This window comes from Aethalodelphis obliquidens, unplaced genomic scaffold (assembly GCF_003676395.1).
Source record: "Aethalodelphis obliquidens isolate GAN/ISIS:26980383/991018 unplaced genomic scaffold, ASM367639v1 scaffold40, whole genome shotgun sequence".
NCBI classification, from domain to species: domain Eukaryota; kingdom Metazoa; phylum Chordata; class Mammalia; order Artiodactyla; family Delphinidae; genus Aethalodelphis; species Aethalodelphis obliquidens.
In genome coordinates, this window is record NW_020837984.1 from 2036672 (window position 1) to 2057469 (window position 20798).

Sequence of the window (20798 nt, forward strand, 5' to 3'; positions counted from 1 at the left end):
ACAGAAAATACATTTCTTATTTTTCAAAGTAAGAATTCTTTGTGTCGTTGGTATACTAATCTCCATGATTTCTCCAATACTGCCAAATTGGTTCAGTTATCTTATGATGAAGTTCTCATCACTACTTAGGATGGGTTTTTGTCTAGACCTAACGATCTGAATTCATTTAAAGCAGTTAAAGACTCTCTTATGATCTTTTATTTTATCTTTCAGTTCACCTTTTTCAGGATTTGTTCTGTGCTTTCCAATATGAGATTATAAGAGTGATGAATGCAACCTCCATGAGGACAGGAACTTTGTTTTGTTTACCACTGTGTCCCAAGAGCTTAGATCAGTGCTTGGCACACAGGTAGCATACAATAAAGATTTGTTGAATGAATGCATGAAGGTGAAAATAGAAATGGTATTTTACCAGCTACCTTAAATATCAGATTATGTTTTCCTTCCACTGAACACAACTAGAAAAGTGCCTTTAATTGGCTTTAGCTTATTTGCTTTGGCTTAAGTTTTAATCTTTTTAGAAATGGTATTATACCATTCTTTCATTTCATCCTTGGTTATGTTATCCTTTCTATCCTTCTGTTTTTCTGTACTGTAAATGTATGAACTTATAGGGAACTCTTTGTGTGGCCTCTTGAGTGTCTTTAGTTTCCTTTTCTCTTCTTGAATAGCATCATTGGTGACTGGCAGATACTGTTTTCAGAGTCTCTTAACATGTTGCCTCTTTCCCTTTTGGTGTTTCAGATCCAGAGATTATACTGAATCACTTGCAGTCTTCCTTCTTATCCTGAAGTTCTGTGTACTCTTCTGTGAGTGGCATTGTTCTTTTCAGGGCTTGCATAAATCAACTGAAAGACTACATAGTTACTTTCCTTTATGGGTCCTAATACTCCTGCTTGCTAATCCAAACTTCCTTAGTGAATGGAATCAATTGCACAGTTCTCAGAAAGCCTGCGGTGTCACCAAGTAAATAATTTCAGTGTATTGCTTTTAGCCAAGAATAAGAATTCCAGCAGATACCTGTATAGTTGAAGCTGTACTTTGTAACTATCTTCCTTCTGGCCAGGTTTGGTAATCTGTAATCTGACTTCTTCAAGTCTTACTAAAATTCAATTTAAAAAAATCCTGTATTTTATACTAATCAAGTATATGTATGTAAATAAGCTTTGGTAGTTTTGAGTCATAACTCTTTTACCTGCATCCATTAAAGCTAAACTTCCACCACATGCAGATGCCATAGAAGATGATCCTATACAAAGAAAGAAATAAAAATACTTGCTTTAATACTGATTTTTGTTAAATGTAGAATATTGCTACTACTGGTTATTTCCTTACAAATACTCATTTATAATTTAAATATTCAATATTCTTTCCTTCCTTCTTTTTAAAAGCATTTAAGGCAACCTTTCCTAAACCACAAACTGCAGAGCTGCACAGTCCGATATGATAGCCATTAGCAACATGTGGCCACTAAATTTAAAATAATTAAATTGAAATAAATTCAGTCCCTCAGCTGGACAGCACAGAGAGGGAGAATTTCTGTCACTACAGAAAGTTCTACTGGATAGCAGTGCTAGAGATTCTGATTCTAAGAAACCTACCAGAAAAAACAGCATGCCTCTTCTGTTGCTTAATGAGAAGGCAGTTAAAGATACCGGGCTATAGCTCTCTCACTGGACCATTAGCTATAGCCTAGTCACACCCAGTAGAGAACAGAAAGTCTCTAGTTTAAATTCTGACCTTTGGTGTTTTTTTAAAAATATCTATGAACATCTGATCTATGTCTGCTACATGTTTGAGAACCACATGCTCTTTCTGCCTTTAATGATTATATCACCTTTCCTTGATCTGTGGACTGATTTTTAATTTAAATTTGGCTTTTTGGGAATTCCCTGGCATTCCAGAGATGAGGACTCCGTGCTCTCTCACTGCTGAGGGCCCGGGATCAATCCCTGGTTGGGGAACTAAAATCCCACAAGCTGCACAGCCCTGCCAGAAAAAAAAAAAAAAAAAAAAGAATTTCCTTTGAAACAAAAAATAAATTTGACCTTTTAGCCCAGTCTCTCTCTGTGATATCTACTTATATCTGTGATATATGACAGGTATTCCCTGCTTAATGGCTCACTATATATTTTTCCCTTCCTCTCTCCAAGCTGGCCTTGCTCTGTGGCTTGTTTATAAAAATAAAACAAATAACCCAAACTGGATCTATTGTAAAAGACACATAAAGAGAAATATTTGTTTTATATTATATTGTTTTCAAAAGAGCTCATTAGTGAAGAACAGAGATTCAGATAAGTATATGATTAAACACATTTTTCTCTTGCAGTGGGTTGGGTACTGTAGTAATAAATGTAACATTATTTATGAAAAGCTAAAACTATAACAGGGAGTCTGTTCTTTTTGACTAGGAAAAATATATTTCAAAACCATACCATTTGACTCTAGTACTTCAGATGTGACTCTTATGGTGAAAGGAAAATCTTTAGGAATAACAGGATACAAAGCTCTCTCAGCAAGCGCACCTAAATCAGAATAGAAAATAATAAGCAAAAAAAATATGCTAAGTCTCTGTAAGAATACCATGTACATATACAGATTTGTACTTACCATGCCCAAGTTCTCTTCTATTTACACCAGTGACTTTGCCAATTTCATTAGTTGCGTAGGGAGGAAACTTAAAAACAAAAACCACGTACATATACAAATGACATGGAAAGATATCCCATATACATAATAAGTTACAAAACAGTAGAATCTCATTTTTGTTAATAAAAAAGTACATTCATATACACACAGAAAATGTCTGGACATCTAAAACATATACCAAATTGCTAAAAGTAGCTATTTCTAGTGTTTATGTGACCTGCGGTGGGAAATGGATGGTTATGGGGATTTACACCACAAATTTCTATAATGTTTAAATTGTTAACAATAACAAAATACTTTACTTTTGTAATACAAGAAATGTACGTATTTTTAAAAAATGCATATTGAGGAAACAGATCTTTTTCAATAAGGGTTTTACCTTAGCCAGGGGTTGCAAACCATTTTATTTGATCAATATATCGTCTTAAAAGAATGTGAACTAGTTGCAGTCATTTAAAAAATTGAGAAATTTCCCATAAAATCTGGAATGTTTTTAAAAAGGAGAGATGGAACATGAATCTGATAAAGCCTCTGGATCTAGCAGTCAATTTGCAGGAGACAGAAACAGAGAGGAACGTGCTGAACTGCACCATGAGTGCAATCAGCAGCACCCAGACTGTGGGGAGCACTACAGGTCAGATGGCTCTGCGGCCTCAACAGGGAGACTGTAAAGAAAAGAATGTGATAGAGGAGAGACCTATAGATTAAAAGAGACAAAGAGATACCAAATTTTAAAAAAAATGGACCAGACTACACTATAGTACCTAGGGATGTGCAATAAAAATCCAAGGAAGTGATTACTATAAAACTTAGGAGAGTAGTTATTTTCAGGGGAAGAAGGGTATTAAGACTGGGATGAAAAACATGGAGGAGCTTCTGGGGTGACTGGCAACATTCTATACTGTGACTTGGGTGGTGGTTACAAGGGTGTCTGTCTTATAAAAACCCATTAAGTCATCCTTTGTTTTATATGGTTTTCAGTATCTGTATTTTATGATAAAAAGGTTTTTAAAAAATGGGACAATACAGCAATAACGGCCCATATCTTTCTCTTGCCCCCGCTCTCACCTCTTTCCCTAATAATCAGCTAGAGCTGCATTTTTCACAGGTGCCCTTTTTTAAAGATTGCCATGTGCTCTTCAGCTCTTGACAAAGGATGTGCCTTATCAATCACTATTCCTCTGTGGCTTCTGTAGCATGTTTATATCCAAAACAGGATATTGGGACTTAAAACCTGTGAGAATCTCCAGGTTTATGGATATTCTCTAGCATATTTTTTTTTACATGAAATGTTCTCTATTAACTATAGCAGATTCAACAAAACTGAGATGTTGGGATTCTGGGCAATCAACAATGGCCACTCAAAAGACCTGCTATGTTACACTAGCCCCCCAGCATGTATGCTTCAAATACTAAAACTAAAGTGCTATATGGTTGTGTTGTATCTGGTCCCTTAGGATTACTTTTGAATAAAGTCAATCCCAAACTCAATTATATGTAATGATTTCATATAAAGTAGTTTAACATTAAATACCTCAGTTCTTTTACTACTAATCAAATGAGTAAAAATATGAACATTTAAATGAACTAAAGGGAGATGGTGATTTGTCAGTTGAGGTATTTGAAAAGCCCCACTTGTCTGAAACACATGTGAACAGTTACAACTCTTTCTTGACCAATACAGTACTCTCTACTATACTTTAACTTTTATGTATGACTCAGACAGAAAGCTGTTGGTTGGAAAGCTACTACTTGTCTCTCTAAATCCCTTCTGTAAGCAATAAAGTAACAGTGATAGACATATGATAAAACTAGCATAGTAAAATGTTAATGGTAGAACCTAGGTAGTAGATATACTGGTATCTACTGTAAAATTCTTTCAACTTTGCTGTATTCTGGAAATCTTTCATAATAAAATATTGGGGAAAAATTCATCTTACCTCATAGTGAAGCATGAAATTTTTATCTTTTATCCCACTGCAAACAAAAAGCATAATATTAAAAAAAATCACATAGATACAGGTTTATTCAATAAACAACTAAAAAAGATGTAAGGGAGATTTAAGAAACAATTGGTTATTAAGGAGAGTTGGTCTGAAATTGAATACCAGAAGAATTAGAAGGATGAATGTCAGAAACAGTATTTTTTTCTGGGGCTTCTGAATGAATTCTACACAGATTTAAGAAAACAATTTTGCTTAAAATAAAGCACTTAGCTATCCAGATTTGAATACTAAGACAACAGATGCATTTTAAAGCGTTAATACATAGTGAGAATCCTAAATATAAACACATTACTTAAATCTCAGAGTTATGATCTTCCTCCCAGTCAAACATGTGAAATGAAGATCAGTAACTGAAATGATATAGCTGAGAGCAATCAGGAGATCTGACAAGCAAAGATTTTTTTCAGGGTTTGAAAAGAGAACTGTTATGACTGAATCTAGAATAATGGGGAGAATAAGCATGAGAAGGAACAAAATTTCTGGAAGCAGGAAACCAGATTTATTTTTAACTGAGGAAAAGACAAGCATATACAGGTTCTTGGCACAAACAGTGTCCCCTTTGAGTGGGATTACAAAACGCACCCTTGTACAGAGGATTTAGAAAGTCCTGGGCTAGGGCTGAATCTGCACAACCATAAATTACAGCCTTGGGGAAAGAAATTCAAAAACCAGACACCTTCAGAAGACTAAAGGAATCATAGGTTTAGGGGCTAGAGAGGAGGCAAGGGATCATTAGCCCAGTACCTGCACTTTATAAGATGAGGAAACCAAAGACCAGCGTGGTTCAGTGATGTGTATGCCCTTATAGACTTAGGACTAGAACACAGAGAGGTATGCTGGCCAAACCCAGTGCACACTCTTATGAAGCTGTGTTGCCTCTTAGAAGGAGTCAAAATGAAGAAGGATAGGGCAACCATGTTTTGGTCTAGATGGGAATTTAAAATACAAAAGTTTAAGAGCTCCCCCACCACAAAGAATTATGATTATGATGAACATACAAGTCTTATACATACACCTGTTATTTTTATTAGGTACATGAAAAACAATTAGTGATGCTATCCTGAAGATACTGGGGATTATCGTCATCAGTTGGGCAGAAGGAAGAGGGAGGCAGAGTCCTTTGGTCTTCTGAGACCCTTAATAAAGGAAAGGGAAGCAACCCTGTTAGGCACTGAGGAAGATCTGTGGCTGTGAGTTCCAGAACTCTGATGCATAAATGCTGGTGGGGACTGTAATAGAGATTCTCATCATCTAAAATTGATCAACGTGATTTTACTGCTGACTTTTTAGGAACAGTGGAGGAAAACCAAGTATTTTTTTTTTTTTAACACAAATTCAAATGTGCTTTGGGATTAGATAAGGTTTTTTCTTTTAACAACTTCCAGATTCTTTTTGGGAACTGGGATTCTTACTTATTATTTATTTGCTCTGTTGTTTACAATATTCAACAGAAAAACCTATCCATTCAAGATTACCCAGGAAATCTGTCCAGAGGAATGGTTTTAGAGATAATAAACTAAATGTACCCATATTAAAAAGAATTAAATGCTTTACCAAAACTTGTTCTAACAAATGAGTTAGGAGACAAATACAGCACAAAAAAACCCTTGAAATCACTATTATGTAAATAGAAAAATGAAGTACAGAGATACAGGTTTTAAGAATAATGAATAATAATATACCACATGAATTATATATTGTAACATCATAACCCAAAAACATAACTTACTTTATAGCTGTTATAATTCGGTCTGATTTAATGCTGGATTCTAATGAATCAAATGTAACAGTACATAGCACCTAAAAAAGAAGAAATAAAATTCCTCAGGCTTACAACTACTGAGCCTGCGTGTCTGGAGCCTGTGCTCCACAACAAGAGAGGCTGTGATAGTGAGAGGCCTGCGCACCGCGATGAAGAGTGGCCCCCACTTGCCACAACTAGAGAAAGCCCTCGCACAGAAACGAAGACCCAACACAGCAAAAATAAATAAATAAATAAACTCCTACCCCCAACATCTTCTTTAAAAAAAAAAAAAAATTCCTCAGGCTTTAATTTACTAACAACGAAGATAAAAACTAAAAACATTTGAAGAACCCACTTAGCTTTTAAAGAAATGAGATAAGTACATTCTATTCAAAGCTTGCCAAAGTACAGTAAACATTTATTCATTCCATAAACATTAGAAATTATATTACTTACACATTATAAATATTATGTGTAAATCTCAATAATCCAGAAGTCTAATATCTCATAGACTACATATGTAAAGCACTAGGGAGTGCTGGGGGAGGAGGACAGGAAGAGGAATATTTTAAAACCTGACCCTAAAGGAATCCTCAATAAAGGTTCAGCCAATAAAACTAACTGCTTAAAATTGGGGGAGAAAAAAATAAGGTTAATCTAAGAAGACTGTAGGGACATAACATAATCCAAAGACTCTACAATGTATCATTCACAACATCCAGGATACAACCTACGAGAAAAAAAACAACAGGAAATGGGGCCCATTCTCAAGAGAAAAGAAAATGAAATAGAGACTGACCCTGAGCTGATTCAGATGTTGGATTAACAGACAAGGATTTTCAATAGCTATCATAATTATATTCAAGGACATAAAAAAGAACCAACAGAAATTCTAGAACTGAAAAATAAATCATAATGGAAAGAAGATGGCAAGAGTCAGTGAACATGAAGATGGATTAGAAGAAATTGCCCACTCTACAGAACGAGGGAGGGAAAAAAGAACATAGCCTCCAGGACCTGTGGGACAATATCAAAAGGACTAAATATATGTACTTGCAACCCCAGAATGAGAGAAAAGAGAGAATAAGATAGAATAAAAATTTGAAGAAATTACAGCTGAAATTTCTCAAGTTTGATGAAAGATACAAATTTATAGGTTTAAAGCTCAAGAAACTCTTAGTAGGACAAATAAAAGAAAACCACACTTTTCATAGTCACACTGCTGAAACCAAAGACAGAAAATCTTGAAAGCACCCAGTTGAAAACAAAAAATAACATACAGGGAACAATGATTTGAATGAGCCCTGATTTCTCATCAGAAAAAAAAGAAGAACAAAGAACCGTAGACCATTTCTTTAAGTTCTGAAAGAAGAAAGCATCAACCCAGAATCTATATTCTGGCAAAAGATTCTTTGTAAAAAGATAAAGACATTTTCAGATAAATGAAAAATAAGAATTTGTTATCAGAACATCCATAGGACAATACTAAATGAAGTCCTGTCAGATTGAAGCAAAATAATACTAAATGGAAACTTGGATCTTCAGGAAGAAATAAAAAAGCATCAGAAATGGTAAATATGTGGGTCAATATAAAAGACTATCTTTTCCCTCTTCTTTAAGTATGTAACTGTTTAAAATAAAAGTTATAATGTTGCCTTGTGAAGTTACAATACATGTAGATGTAACTCATAAGACAACTACAGTATAAAGGATGGAAGGAGGGGCAAATGGACCTAAGTGGTTGCAAACTTTACTCATTTTGTGTGAAGTGAAAAAAACTAACTGTAAACAGACTATGAAAAGAATGTATACTGTATTCTCTGTAGTAACCAGTGTAAAATAACACAGAGGTATAGCTAAAAAGCAAACAGACAAATTCAAATGGAGATCTAAAAAATATTCAATTAATCTAAAAAGGCAGAAAGAATAGAAAAACAAAACACAGAGGGGCTAAACAAATAATAAAATGAGACTAAACTCAAAAAATTAAATTGAACATTAATGGACTAAACACTCTAGTTAAAAGACAGATTGTCAGAAGGGCTAACAAAAGTATACAAAATTTAATAGAGTTATTTTTTAAAATTTTTATTAAAAGCCATAAAAGAAAACCCAAATCAAAGGAGCGGTACACTATATTTATTGTAAAGACTGTGATTGAAATTGTAAAAATATCATTTTTTACTCATTCCGTAAATTTAGTGCAAAACCAGTCTAAATCGTATTGGATAGAAAGATTTTTTTCAGAACTTGATGTGATACTAAAATTTAAATGAAAGAACAAATGTAACAGAAGAGCTAAGACAATTTGGGGTGGGAAGAGAAGGAAGAATAAAAAGGGATTTGCCCCTCAGATTTTAAAATATATCCCAAAACTATAATAATTAAAACAGTCTGACACTGGCCCAGGTTAACTCACAGAACAATGGAAGAGAGTATAGTTCAAACATGTATTTATAAACTTTGAATATGATAAGGTAACATTACAAATCAATGGGGAAAAAAATGAATTTTTAGTAAACAGTGTTACAAAATTGGCTCACTCTGGAGAGTTCTACTTAATACCTTGTATAGGAATAAACTCCAAGATAGATTAATAGTCTAAATTTAATAGCTAAAACTAGAAAGTTAATAGAAGAAGTAGGTGCATAATTTTGTGACTTTGGGGTAAGGGAGGATTTCTTTAAGAAGACCTCAAAAGTAAAGATTTCGGGTTCACTGTAGACATATACAGGCATACCTCATTTTACTGCATTTCACTTTATTGTGTTTAACTTTTTAATTATTTGCAGATAATGCCTTTTTTACAAATTGAAGGTTTGTGGCAACCTTGTGTCAAGCAGGTCTATCAGCACCGTTTTTCCAACAGCATTTGCTCATTTTGTGTCTTTGTGTCACATTGTGATAATTCTCAAAATTTTCAAAACCTCACCAGCAAAAAGATTATGACTTGCTGAAGGTTCAGATGATGGTTAGCATTTTTTAGCAATAAAGTATTTTTAAATTAAGGTTTGTCCATTGTTTTCTTAGATGTAATGTTATTGCCCACTTAATAGACTACAGTATAGTATAAAACAAAACTTTTATATGCACTGGGAAATCAAAAAATTTGTGTGATTTGCTTTATTGTGATAGTCACTTTATTGCAGTGGTTTGGAACTGAACTTGCAGTATCTCCAAGGTATGCTTATAGTAGGCTACCACAAGCAAAGTTAAAAGACATATGGCAAAGAGGGAGATGATACATACAAATTATGTTTACTGAAAAGGATTAATATTTAAAACACATAAGAACTCAGTGAAAAACAGCAGGAAGGGCTTCCCTGGTGGCGCAGTGGTTGAGAGTCTGCCTGCCGATGCAGGGGACACGGGTTCGTGCCCCAGTCCGGGAAGATCCCACATGCCGCGGAGCGGCTGGGCCCGTGAGCCATGGCCACTGAGTCTGCGCGTCCGGAGCCTGTGCTCCACAATGGGAGAGGCCACAACAGTGAGAGGCCCACGTACAGAAAAAAAAAAAAAAACAGCAGGAAAAAGACAGTAAACCATATTAAAAAAAGAAAAAACAAATTTGTCAAAGGATATGAGCAGATAATTCACAAAAGAGCAAACCTTAACTAGGGCTACCACTCTGCTCAACTCTAGGGACACTATCTTTGTGAAAAGAGTGCCCTGGAGGTATGCAGCCCCCCAGGGTATGGTTTATACAGTTATCATGTTAACTGGCTAGAGAAGTTCATTCCTTATCAGGAAACACAAATGAAAGCAATGACACACCACTTTGTACCCATTAGATGGGCAAACTTAGTGATTAACATAATTAAAATAAAGCATAATACCATACATGAAACAATGCATACACATATGTGTTAAATATAAGGGAATAGGTAAAGGAAAAGAATAGGACTAAGGTTCAGGCTAAATGGAGAAAAAAAGTGAGGGCCTGGCCATAGACCAACAATGCCAATATGTCATAAACTGAGGAGTATGAGTGACTTAATTTTGTGCACTTAAGATTAAAAGAAAAATGTAATAAAAATACTAGATAATTCTAGAAAATGCAAACTAATTTACAGTGACAAAAGCAGATCAGTAGTTGCCTAAGGAAAGGGAGGGGAGCAGGAAGAAGAGACTATAGAGAGGCATGAGGAAACTCTTGGGTACGTTCATTATCTTGACTGTTAAACATTTTTTAAAAATCAAAGTACTCTGAATAGATAATATATTCCATATGCTAAAAACCTACATAATGTACTTCTATTAGAACTAATTAAGCAATCCTGTATTGGCAAATAATTGTAGCTTTTTACATATATTACCTGTGTTTGTCCCCTTTGAAATAATGATGATCCATGAAGAATTTTAAACATATCTACCTCACAATTTATATTCCTAAGTGAAGTCAAATCTCGACCATCACACCTACAGTAATAAAGGAAATAATTAAGAAAAGCAGTGTTGGAAGTCAGAAAAATCACACATTATCTTTTGAATCCTACCAGGAAGTTCTCAACTTGAACTGCATGTCATAACTGCCTGTAGAACTTTAAAAAAATAATATAGATACCTGGGCCCCATCTTAAGTCCCACTGAATCAGAATTTCAAGGGTTGTGACCCATACACTTATATTGTTAAAAAGCTCTGCAGGTAATTCTAACATGCAGTCACAGCTGTGAAGCAATGCTCTATACGAGGCCCACAGAGAGATGAACACATCTACCCAATGCACACACTCTTCAACAGGTATCCATTTATAAAATAAACATTATATAATTCTTTCCTGTTACTTGAAAAAAAAAGTCTCTTGCTTTGAGCAAGTTGCCACTTTTGAGGAAACCTGCCTTCAATTCCATTAAAAAAGGATATGTTTACCTTTTGTATTCATTCAAAATAATACTTCTAAAAACATCCTTTGCAGCAACATTGAAGGATTCTATTATTTCATAGGAATCAACTTCTGGAAATTTTTCTATAGAAGAAAAGACAAACCAAAACAAAGATTTTCTCTTTCTGGAAGATAAGATTTCTCTTAAGTTCACAGTATCAAATAAATTAACTATGGAAGTAAGCCAAGGGAGTTGACTCTGAACATTTAGTCTTCAAAGTAGATAAATTAAATGTTTTTAAGTAGGAGAGACACAAGTATTATACCTCAAATGCACTGTTAATGGGAACTTAGTTTGCTTTCTACCAGAACAACAGTGCTTTGAAATCAGCTTTCTATTACATTGTTATCTGACAAATCAAGCCCACCATATCATGAGAAGGTTTAACTGATATTTTTAAGAGTAGTCTCCTTAACTCTTTTGCCTTAGGATCTTTTTATCTTGGTCCACAAATAGAGGAATAATTTTTTTTTATATTTTACAAATCCCTACCGACTAGTTTTTAGTTAACATTTATCAAGTTCTTTCATAACCCAGGTAATTTACATGTTTTTTTTAAATGCCTTTAATCTTTATAGGAATTTATGAGGTAAATTCTATTACTATTATCCCCATTCTACAGAAGAAAAAAACAGGCCTAAAGAGGAGGAGTAAATTGCCTGAGATAACTCAAGTAGTAACTGACAGCTGTAACCTGAATACAGATTTGTCGGCCTAGGCTTATGCTTTTAAATGTTCAGCTACTTTATCTTACCAATTGATTTATGCCAAGTTTTAAGCACTGTTCTCTTAAGCAACTGGTTTATTAAATATAACTTTAAAGTAACCAGAACACAAGAAGTGGCCACAGAGAGATATATTAAGAATTGTGTCTTCATCAGGCAAGAATAATTTTAAATATTATATTTTAATATGAATTTTTATGCTTTAACTGAGTTGCACTTGGAGATGAAAATAATTAGTAACAAAACATTTAAAATATCCTATGAACCCAGAGGGTCATGAAGGTATTCTATTATGTATTAATACAAACACAAAATCACTTTTCTTTTTAAATAAGGCAACAGGTGTTATACAGCTTCTCTCTTCTTTTTTTTATGATTAGCTCTTTTATTGTAAATTAAGAAATTATTTCCCAGGTCAAAGTTATAAAGATATTAACCTGTATTTTGTACTAAATGCTTCAAAGTTTTTTTTTTATTCAAACAGAAAGTCTCAAAAATTATAATCATCGTCATCAGTTCACTCAGTCCCATGTAATTAATTTTTTTTCATCTTGGTCTTTTGTTAGCACTTTTATGAATTCATCAGTTTTCCATTAGAGTGCTGAAAATGCTTATTCATTCAGTTCAACAACTTCTAATTCTTAATAGGATGAAATATAGTGAGAAAAGACCAAACTTTTTCAATGGCAATTATAGGTAATGGCCTTAATATCAAGGCTAGCAGCAGAATTTTTGTCTTAAAATAAGATACTCAGGTGAGAGAATATTTGTCTGTTAACAGAAAAATTAACGAGAACTATATGTCATGCCTGGTACACATTCAGTTTGTGATTGATATTAAAACAATCAAATCCTTTGTTTAATTTTTAGAGAGCAAGATTCTCTAAAATCTAAATTTTACAATTCCACATGTTAATAATAACAACATCAGTTAACACTTACTGAACACGTGCTATGTGCCAGGCGCAGATGTAAATGACTTATTCATTCAATCCCCACAAACCATGTATTATTAGTATTGCAGTTTTACAAATTAAGAACAAGAATTTTAAAGAATATCTTTTAGATTTTCATGACAGGATACAACGATACCCATTTTGGAGTATGAGAGTTTGATCCAGAAAAGGTCAGGAATACCTCACATTCAGCATTTATTGGTGCCCACTCTATGTCAGGTGCAGTTCTTACCCATTTATAGAGGTCAATTTAACAGTAACCTTGGGATGTATCATTATTTTAAGTTTACCAAAGATAAAACTAAGGAATAATGAGAATAACCAATTTGTTCAAGGTCTCACAACTGAAACTTTAAAATCTATTATTTCCTTTAAATATTTTTTAAACTAAAAAAAAAAAAAAATTACCTTTTAGTTGTTCCTCTGTATCTAATCTAATCTTGTTAACGGCTTCATCTCTGGAAATCTAAAAGAAAGTTGAGGTTCAGTTATTATATTTAACATTTCTATTTTTTAAATTATTATACAATTAACACATTGTAATAGTAATCAGATTTCTCTCTCATGGTAACATTCTTTAAAATATTGAAACTGGTTATTGATTTGTAGGGAATATTACCTGTTTAATTCATTTAAATATATTTCCACACTTCCCTAAAAGTTTTCCCTAAAACTTCCTTCCCAACAACAGGAGAATGGAGAAGCAAACAGCTAGGCTTTTATTTAGCTTTCTGTTTAGAGATTTTTCATAAAAACAGGACAAATATTCATAAACAAAACTGTGTAAGCTATGACAAAAAAGAATTCCCAGAACAATTATATAAACAAAATTCAGGTATACCTACTTTATCATTCAGGTATACCTACTTTATCATGTTCATGATCTGTAAAAACTGCGTAGAGTTTTTCCATGGCGAGTCTATTTTAAGCACAAAATAAATGTCAGCATATTTGGAAACACTAGGCAGTGTCTATTATACACAAAACTGAAATATTTAATAATCTAAAATATTTAACATTTCATAAAGAATTAAAAATATGTATTTATTGCTCTATAACACTGCTAATGTTTACTATTTATAATATGATACAAAACACAAATTTTTTTCTCCTCACATCTTAAGGGAATCACACACATGCCCTCCCTTCTTCATTGTTCAATTAATTTCACCTTAGATTTTTCTCTTTCTCTCTGCTCAGTCTCTCTCATATGACCAGTTGTTTTTTCCTGTTCTACGTGTTTTGGCTGTTATTGCAGGCAACGCTTTTGTTGGGGACAGTGTATATAACTCTTTAATCTCTGAGTAATGGCTGTGAGACTCATACTAATGGAAATGTTAACTTTTTCAATTTATTTCAAATAAAGTGAAATAATTTTCTGGTCATTCATTCATAATTTACTGAGTGCTTATGTGCAGGCACTATTATAAGGACTGGGCATATAGTGGTGATTGTATTTCTTTTCAAGAACCTCAACAGTTTCCTTAGATATTCAAATATCTTATGCTTTATATACTCTTTTTCCTTCACACAGAGAGATATGAGGATGATCTGAATCTTCACCAGTAAACTCACTCTCCCCTTTCCTTTGAGATTCAAACTTAGGCCCTTCAAGAGGGATGTGGGTTTATCCTTTTTAAAGCATTAGACTGGTATTTATGGCAATGACTCTTAAAATAGAAGGGTGCTATGTAAGAAGTAATGCATGGACAATGCTTCCATGAGAAGTTTTTTCTGAGAGGAAATTAAATCTGGTGACACTTTCATATTTTCTTTTGTACAGATGTTCTTACTTATGAGCGTGTTTCACAATCTCTGGCAAAGGAACAAATAACTTCTGAGGTGTCCTCTTGGTAACACCAATTTCTTTTACCAACTGCTGGATGCCCTGAATTATTTGTTGTGTATATTTTACTCCCACTTTGATAGCATGGCAAAAGTCCTGCTGTAAAATATTCTCTGCAGAGGCTTCCAACATGACTAAAAAAAAAAAGAAAAAACAAAAGGACTGCCATTGAACCTTTTACCAATATAGCATTTTCAAATACCATGACATGACATAAATACTATAGATGAATTTTATTAATCCTTTTTGATTTCTTTCCTCAGAATCAACATAATTCCAAAATATAAACAGTAGTAAATGAATAAAGAAACCTTGATATTTGAAGTTAGGTTTATAGTCTTCATAAATTTAATGAGAGATTTCTCATAAAAAATGAAATGGAAAATAAACTACGCACACAATTTTTTATAACAGCTTTATAAGGTATAATTCAAATACCATAAAATTCCATCTTTTAATGTGTACAATTGCATCTTTTTTTTTAAATGTATTTAAAATGAAATTTTATAATATCAGCACAATAGGTGGCCAATAAATGTTTCCTGTTTAACAATTCCCACTTAATTTGGTCATTGTCACATTGTCTAATTCTTGCACAGGTGGGGAAATCTTTGTAGTGATACTGTTTCAAGTAAGCCAACTAGAGAACCCTAGCTACTACCATAAAAAGGTTGTTTTTATAGTTCTGTAACAGTAAAACTCCTGTGTAAAGCAGGGAAGCTCCAAAGTAAGGCTTCTAGCATGGTACCTAGCTAAAATCTACTATTCAGCTTTGGCTTTGGTTTCTACAAGGCTGAATAGACTCCTGCCAACTTGTGTGCCATTTCTGGCATTCCTCAACTTGTCCAAAGTCAAAGATCATGTAATACATAGTTGCCATCATAACTAATATGTTTAACCACATAATGTTATCATTAAGATTTATTATTGCCTAAAAAGTCACTTCTAAGGCTTCTAGGCATAATGGAGAATGAAAAAAAAATCTACTTATATGCTTCATATGTTGGAATTCCATCAGTCAATTGAAGCAGACCTGTGAAAGTGTAACAAAAGATATAACACTTGTGTCACTGGTGTCCTGGAAAGAGAGGAGAAAGATGGCAGGGCTGAAAAGTACTGGGAAAAAAAAATAGCTGGAAACTCCCCAAATTTGGCAGAGACATAAACCTGCATATTCAAGAAGCTGAATAAACCCTACATAGGATGACCCAAAGAAAGACACATCATAATTAAACTTCTGATAACCAAAGACAAAGAAAAAAATCTTGAAACCAGCCAGAGAAAAATGACCTTACCCATATGGGAAAAGCAAACAACAGCAGATTTATCATCAGAAACCATGGAGGCCAGAAGGAAGAGGCATAATATTTTTCAGGTGCTGAAAGAAAAGAACTGTCATCCCAGAATCCTATACCCAGTGAAGATATTTAGGAATGAAGGAGGAATCAAGACTCTTAGATGAAGGAGAAAGAAGAAAATGTGTCACCCTAAAATGGCTAAGGAAAGTTCTCTAAACAGAAAGCAAACAATAAAGGAAGAAACCATGTTAAGAACATGTTAAGCAGAAATATTGGTAAGTACAATATACTTTCCTTCTCTGGAATTTTCTAAACTGATGGTTGAAGCAAAAGCAAAAATTGTGACACTTCCCTATTGTGGTTCTAAATGTAGATAAACATAAACAAATATACATGGGGGAGGGTAAAGGGAGGTAAGGTTTCAGTTCTTCACTTGAGGCATGAAGATGCTTCCTCTGATACCATGATATGGAGATGGTTATATCCTTTTTCTTATCTGTATTCCCATGACCTCTCACTTTCACAGAATTAAATTGGAAATTTAAAAACATGCATTTAGAGCTTCCCTGGTGGCATAGTGGTTAAGAATCTGCCTGCCAATGCAGGGGACACGGGTTCAAGCCCTGGTCCGGGAAGATCCCACATGCTGCGGAGCAACTAAGCCTGTGCACCACAACTACTGAGCCTGCGCTCTAGAGCCCATGAATCACAACTACTGAACCCATGTGCCACAACTACTGTAGCCCGCGCACCTAGAGCCCATCCTCTGCAAAAAGAGAAGCCACCGCAATGAGAAGCCTGCACACCTCAATGAAGAGTAGCCCCCGCTTGCTGCAACGAGAGAAAGCCCGTGAGCAGCAACAAAGACCCAACACAGCCATAAATAAATAAATAAAATAAACAAATTTTTAAAAATTTAAAAAAACATGCATTTTAAAATTATTTATTTATTTATTTGGCTGCAACCAGGTCTTAGTTGCGGTATGTGTGATCTTTTCTAGTTGTGGCACATGGGATCTTTTTTTTTAAGTTGCAGCACACAGGATCTTCATTGCAGTGTGAGGGATCTTTGTTGCGGCATGCATGCAGGATCTAGTTCCCTGACCACGGATTGAACCCCGGACCCTGCACTGGGAGCGCGGAGCTCCAGCCACTTGGACCACCAGGGAAGTCCCAAACATGCATTTAATGTATGTAAATTATACCTCAGTAAATTCATTTAAAGAAGAGAATATGGCAAAGAAAATGAATATTACTCAGACTTTGTTTTCACCAATTAAATTTCAAAGCAATTCATTTTTCTTTTTTTTATTGTTTTATTTTTTGGCTGCATTGGGTCTTCCTTGCTGTGCGTGGGTTTTTCTCTAGTTGCAGCGAGAGGGGGCTACTCTTCGTTGTGGTACATGGGCCTCTCATTGTGGTGGCTTCTCTTGTTGCGGAGCATGGGCTCTAGGCATGCGGGCTTCAGTAGTTGTGGCTAGCGAGGTCTAGAGCACAGGCTCAGTAATTGTGGTGCATGCGCTTAGCTGCTCTGTGGCATGTGGGAACTTCCGGGACCAGGTCTCGAACCCATGTCCCCTGCATCGACAGGCGGACTCTCAACCACTGCACCACCAGGGAAGCCCTAAATATTTTAATAATGAAATGGTAGCAATTACTTTTTTGTAGTTTTGTATCCCAGAAGTTCCATGATGATGATATTTGACTTGGACCCAATATTAACTTTAATACATGAACATGGGGTCAGATATATATTTGGTATACCTTGACAAAAGTACAGAGTACTGGCTGAAAATAGTGATGCGGAAGTCATAAAATGGATGCTGGTAACTTTTGAAACCAGTCTCCTTACAGGTTGGTTCTGAATCACGTTCAGCCTCCTTATAATTACTCAAGACTACCCTGTGATGGTTTAAGCAGTTTCTGGTTTCATTCTTCCATCTAGAGAGGAACGGGTGAGAACAGCCAGCTGGAAGGCTGCCTATCGGGTTTCTGTGGCATGCCACAGATACAGTAAAGATCCTTAGTTCATTCCTCCAATATCTATTTAAAATTAGAGGGGTTCAAATTCTAAGGCAGATAGAAGCTATATGACCATTTAGAAGCAAGTTTATTTTGTGTCTTAATGGTAATAGCAGGTATTGACTGTTTGCTTACTAGGTATTAGGTACTATGCCGGATACTTTACAAACCTTGATTCTAATCATAAAGGCCCTGTAAAGAAGCCAAATTGATTTACTAATTGGAATTAAATGAACATTGTAACTTTCAGCAAAAAAAATTTCAGATAGAGACCAAGTGAACTTCAAATAGTAAACCAATACTCTGCTCAAGGCCCTTTCTGAGATGCTCAAATATGATGTAGGGGTCATTCGTTATTCAGAGCTTCCCCATATCTTTGGAATCCTCTCTATATTTCAATAGTTCCCCACCTTCTCAAGGTAGAATCCAAAAACCATTTCCTTGCCTCCCTTGTAGTCATGGATGCAGATCTGTCACACTTCTGTCCAATAAGATGTAAGTGGAAACTGCTATGTGGGGACTTCTGGGAAAGTTCTTTAAAAGGGAGGCTGACTTACTCAGAGGGCACACTCCTTTTTCTATTCCCCTTTTTCTTTTTTCTTCCTCCTGCCTGTAAGTTAGAAAGTTAGAAAAGTTGGCCGGAGCTCTGGTAGCCTGTTCATAAGTATGAAGATGTGGGCCACACCCTGAGGATAGCAGAGTAGAAAGCTAAAAAGAATCTAGATTTCTTAAGACATTATGGAGCTGCTGTAATTGTCCTGGACTTATTACCTCTGAATTTTTGTTACTTGAGAGAAAAATAAGTTCCTATCTTGTTTAAGCCTTGTTATTTAGTTTAACCACACAATCCCTAACTAACATGTAGACAATACACAACTCCTGTTTCATGTGTTTTGTCTATCATATATATTGATAATACCTAATTCTAACTTATTACTAACACTCCAAAAGAAGAAGCTGGAAATGAGGTGTCTCACACATTAATTGTACAGAAAAAGAACTAAAAGTTTAATAGTTTACGTTTCATCAAAATGTTCCCACATTAGAAGATCCATTGTCAAAAAGTTCCAGACATCACATGTCACATAGTAGAATAAACTGCTAAGAGACCTTAATTAATTTGTCCATGGTTAACTGCGGCAGATGCTGGGTTTCAAACCAAGGTCATTTGGACTGTTAAAGCCCATTCTTCTTCAACAGAACCAGCCCCTGATTTTCATTCATGCAATTATGACATTTTAGGTAGAAGGAGTGAAGGTGGCCCATGGTCAGAGCATTTCTTCTACTTTATTACTAGTTTTCCACCTACTGGAAATATGATACCTCTTTCTCAGAGGACAATAAACAGACTTAGAATGACTGCATTAGCCAAATTAACATATTTAAATGAATGAAACAATTAATTTACTACCATAGTTGGAACTTCAAATTTTAGACTAGCTTATCTGTCTAAAAATAATTACTAGAATTATCTTGATAATGACTTTTGTATATTTCAATTAGAGTGGTATAACAGTCTATAATTTTAGGTATTATCTGATATGAAGCAAGAGCGCTACCAAAATAGGGCAGCAATAAAACAAAAATCTTTATGGCCAATTAACAAAGCACACATACAAAAAAAGAGTTTAAATGCATTTTTAGGAAGCCAGAACTTGTAAGTAAAATCCAGAATAAATCTACCACTTAAACTACTTACCAATCTGACTTTTAGGTGCTCCAGTAACCACTAAATTTAAAGTACTGGAAGACATTTCTTTTCGTGTTGGGTTAACAACACATTCTCCATCAATCATTCCTATTCGTACTGCCCCTAAAACATATGAAAATATTGGCAACTGTTTAATAAAAACTCAGTTTTCAAGACATCTTAGTGACAGCTTCAATCCCTATCTTCAATTGTGACCACAGTAAAATCCATATTTCTATCATGGTATTTAAGGCCCACAGATTATACTACCTCACCCTACCTCTGGCCTTACTCAGTTGCTCAAGTACACCATTTCTTCTACATCTCTGTGATTATGCTCATGTTCTTCTCCTGGTCTAGAATGTACTTTCTCTAAGGCAAGTGCTTACAATCTGACCCTACTAAGGTTCAGCTTAAATGTCGATAACTCTGAGGAGCTCTCCTTGACAGCCTGACCTCACAAGACTAAACCCGCCCTTCTCTATCATTTTCTTAGCACTCTGACTATACTTTTATAATATTGTTTATAAATATCAATAATTATTTGTCTGTTTCACTTATGCTGAAACCAAGAACTGTCTCATTCATCTTGTACTGCTGATGCCTAGTCTGCCTTAGTTCCTTTGGTGCTTAGCTCAGTATCTGGCATTTAGGACAGTCAATAATTATTTACTTGATGAATCATTTGTATATTGCATGATTACAACTTATAAGAGCTGTAAGTTACAAACATGTTTGTATTATCCTGAAAGAGTATGTACTCTGACAATTTCCCAGTCCAAAAAAAGAGAAAGTCCTTTAACAGAAGAGGCAACAAAGAAGTCACAGTATCTAAAAACAAAATAATCTTTAACACCATAACATACTGCTATAAGAAACAAAACCCAAAGCAAAGATAAAAATATCTCAAAATGTTGAAAGGACTCTTCTTAGAATGTCATTTAATTCAACTCCCTAAGAAATAATAATTCAGAGCCA

General features: G+C 34.7%; 1 protein-coding gene and 1 long non-coding RNA gene across 4 annotated transcripts in view; one reads left to right on the top strand and one right to left on the bottom strand.

Moving 5' to 3' along the window:
- LOC113633532 (uncharacterized) overlaps nucleotides 1-20798 on the top strand; it is a 193435-nt gene that overhangs the window by 21465 nt on the left and 151172 nt on the right. The window lies entirely within an intron of this gene.
- PNPT1 (polyribonucleotide nucleotidyltransferase 1) overlaps nucleotides 1-20798 on the bottom strand; it is a 40847-nt gene that overhangs the window by 11499 nt on the left and 8550 nt on the right. For 2 of the 3 annotated variants that reach the window (XM_027131706.1, XM_027131705.1), the window contains 11 exons: nucleotides 19830-19943; nucleotides 14758-14944; nucleotides 13832-13883; nucleotides 13373-13430; nucleotides 11270-11366; nucleotides 10716-10818; nucleotides 6385-6455; nucleotides 4590-4626; nucleotides 2611-2677; nucleotides 2436-2525; nucleotides 1196-1249 (listed from right to left, as the gene is read on the bottom strand). In XM_027131706.1, coding sequence (XP_026987507.1) covers nucleotides 1196-1249; nucleotides 2436-2525; nucleotides 2611-2677; nucleotides 4590-4626; nucleotides 6385-6455; nucleotides 10716-10818; nucleotides 11270-11366; nucleotides 13373-13430; nucleotides 13832-13883; nucleotides 14758-14944; nucleotides 19830-19943 — 930 coding nt within the window. The remainder of the gene's footprint in view (nucleotides 1-1195; nucleotides 1250-2435; nucleotides 2526-2610; nucleotides 2678-4589; nucleotides 4627-6384; nucleotides 6456-10715; nucleotides 10819-11269; nucleotides 11367-13372; nucleotides 13431-13831; nucleotides 13884-14757; nucleotides 14945-19829; nucleotides 19944-20798) is intronic. The other variant, XM_027131707.1, reaches the window with a different exon arrangement.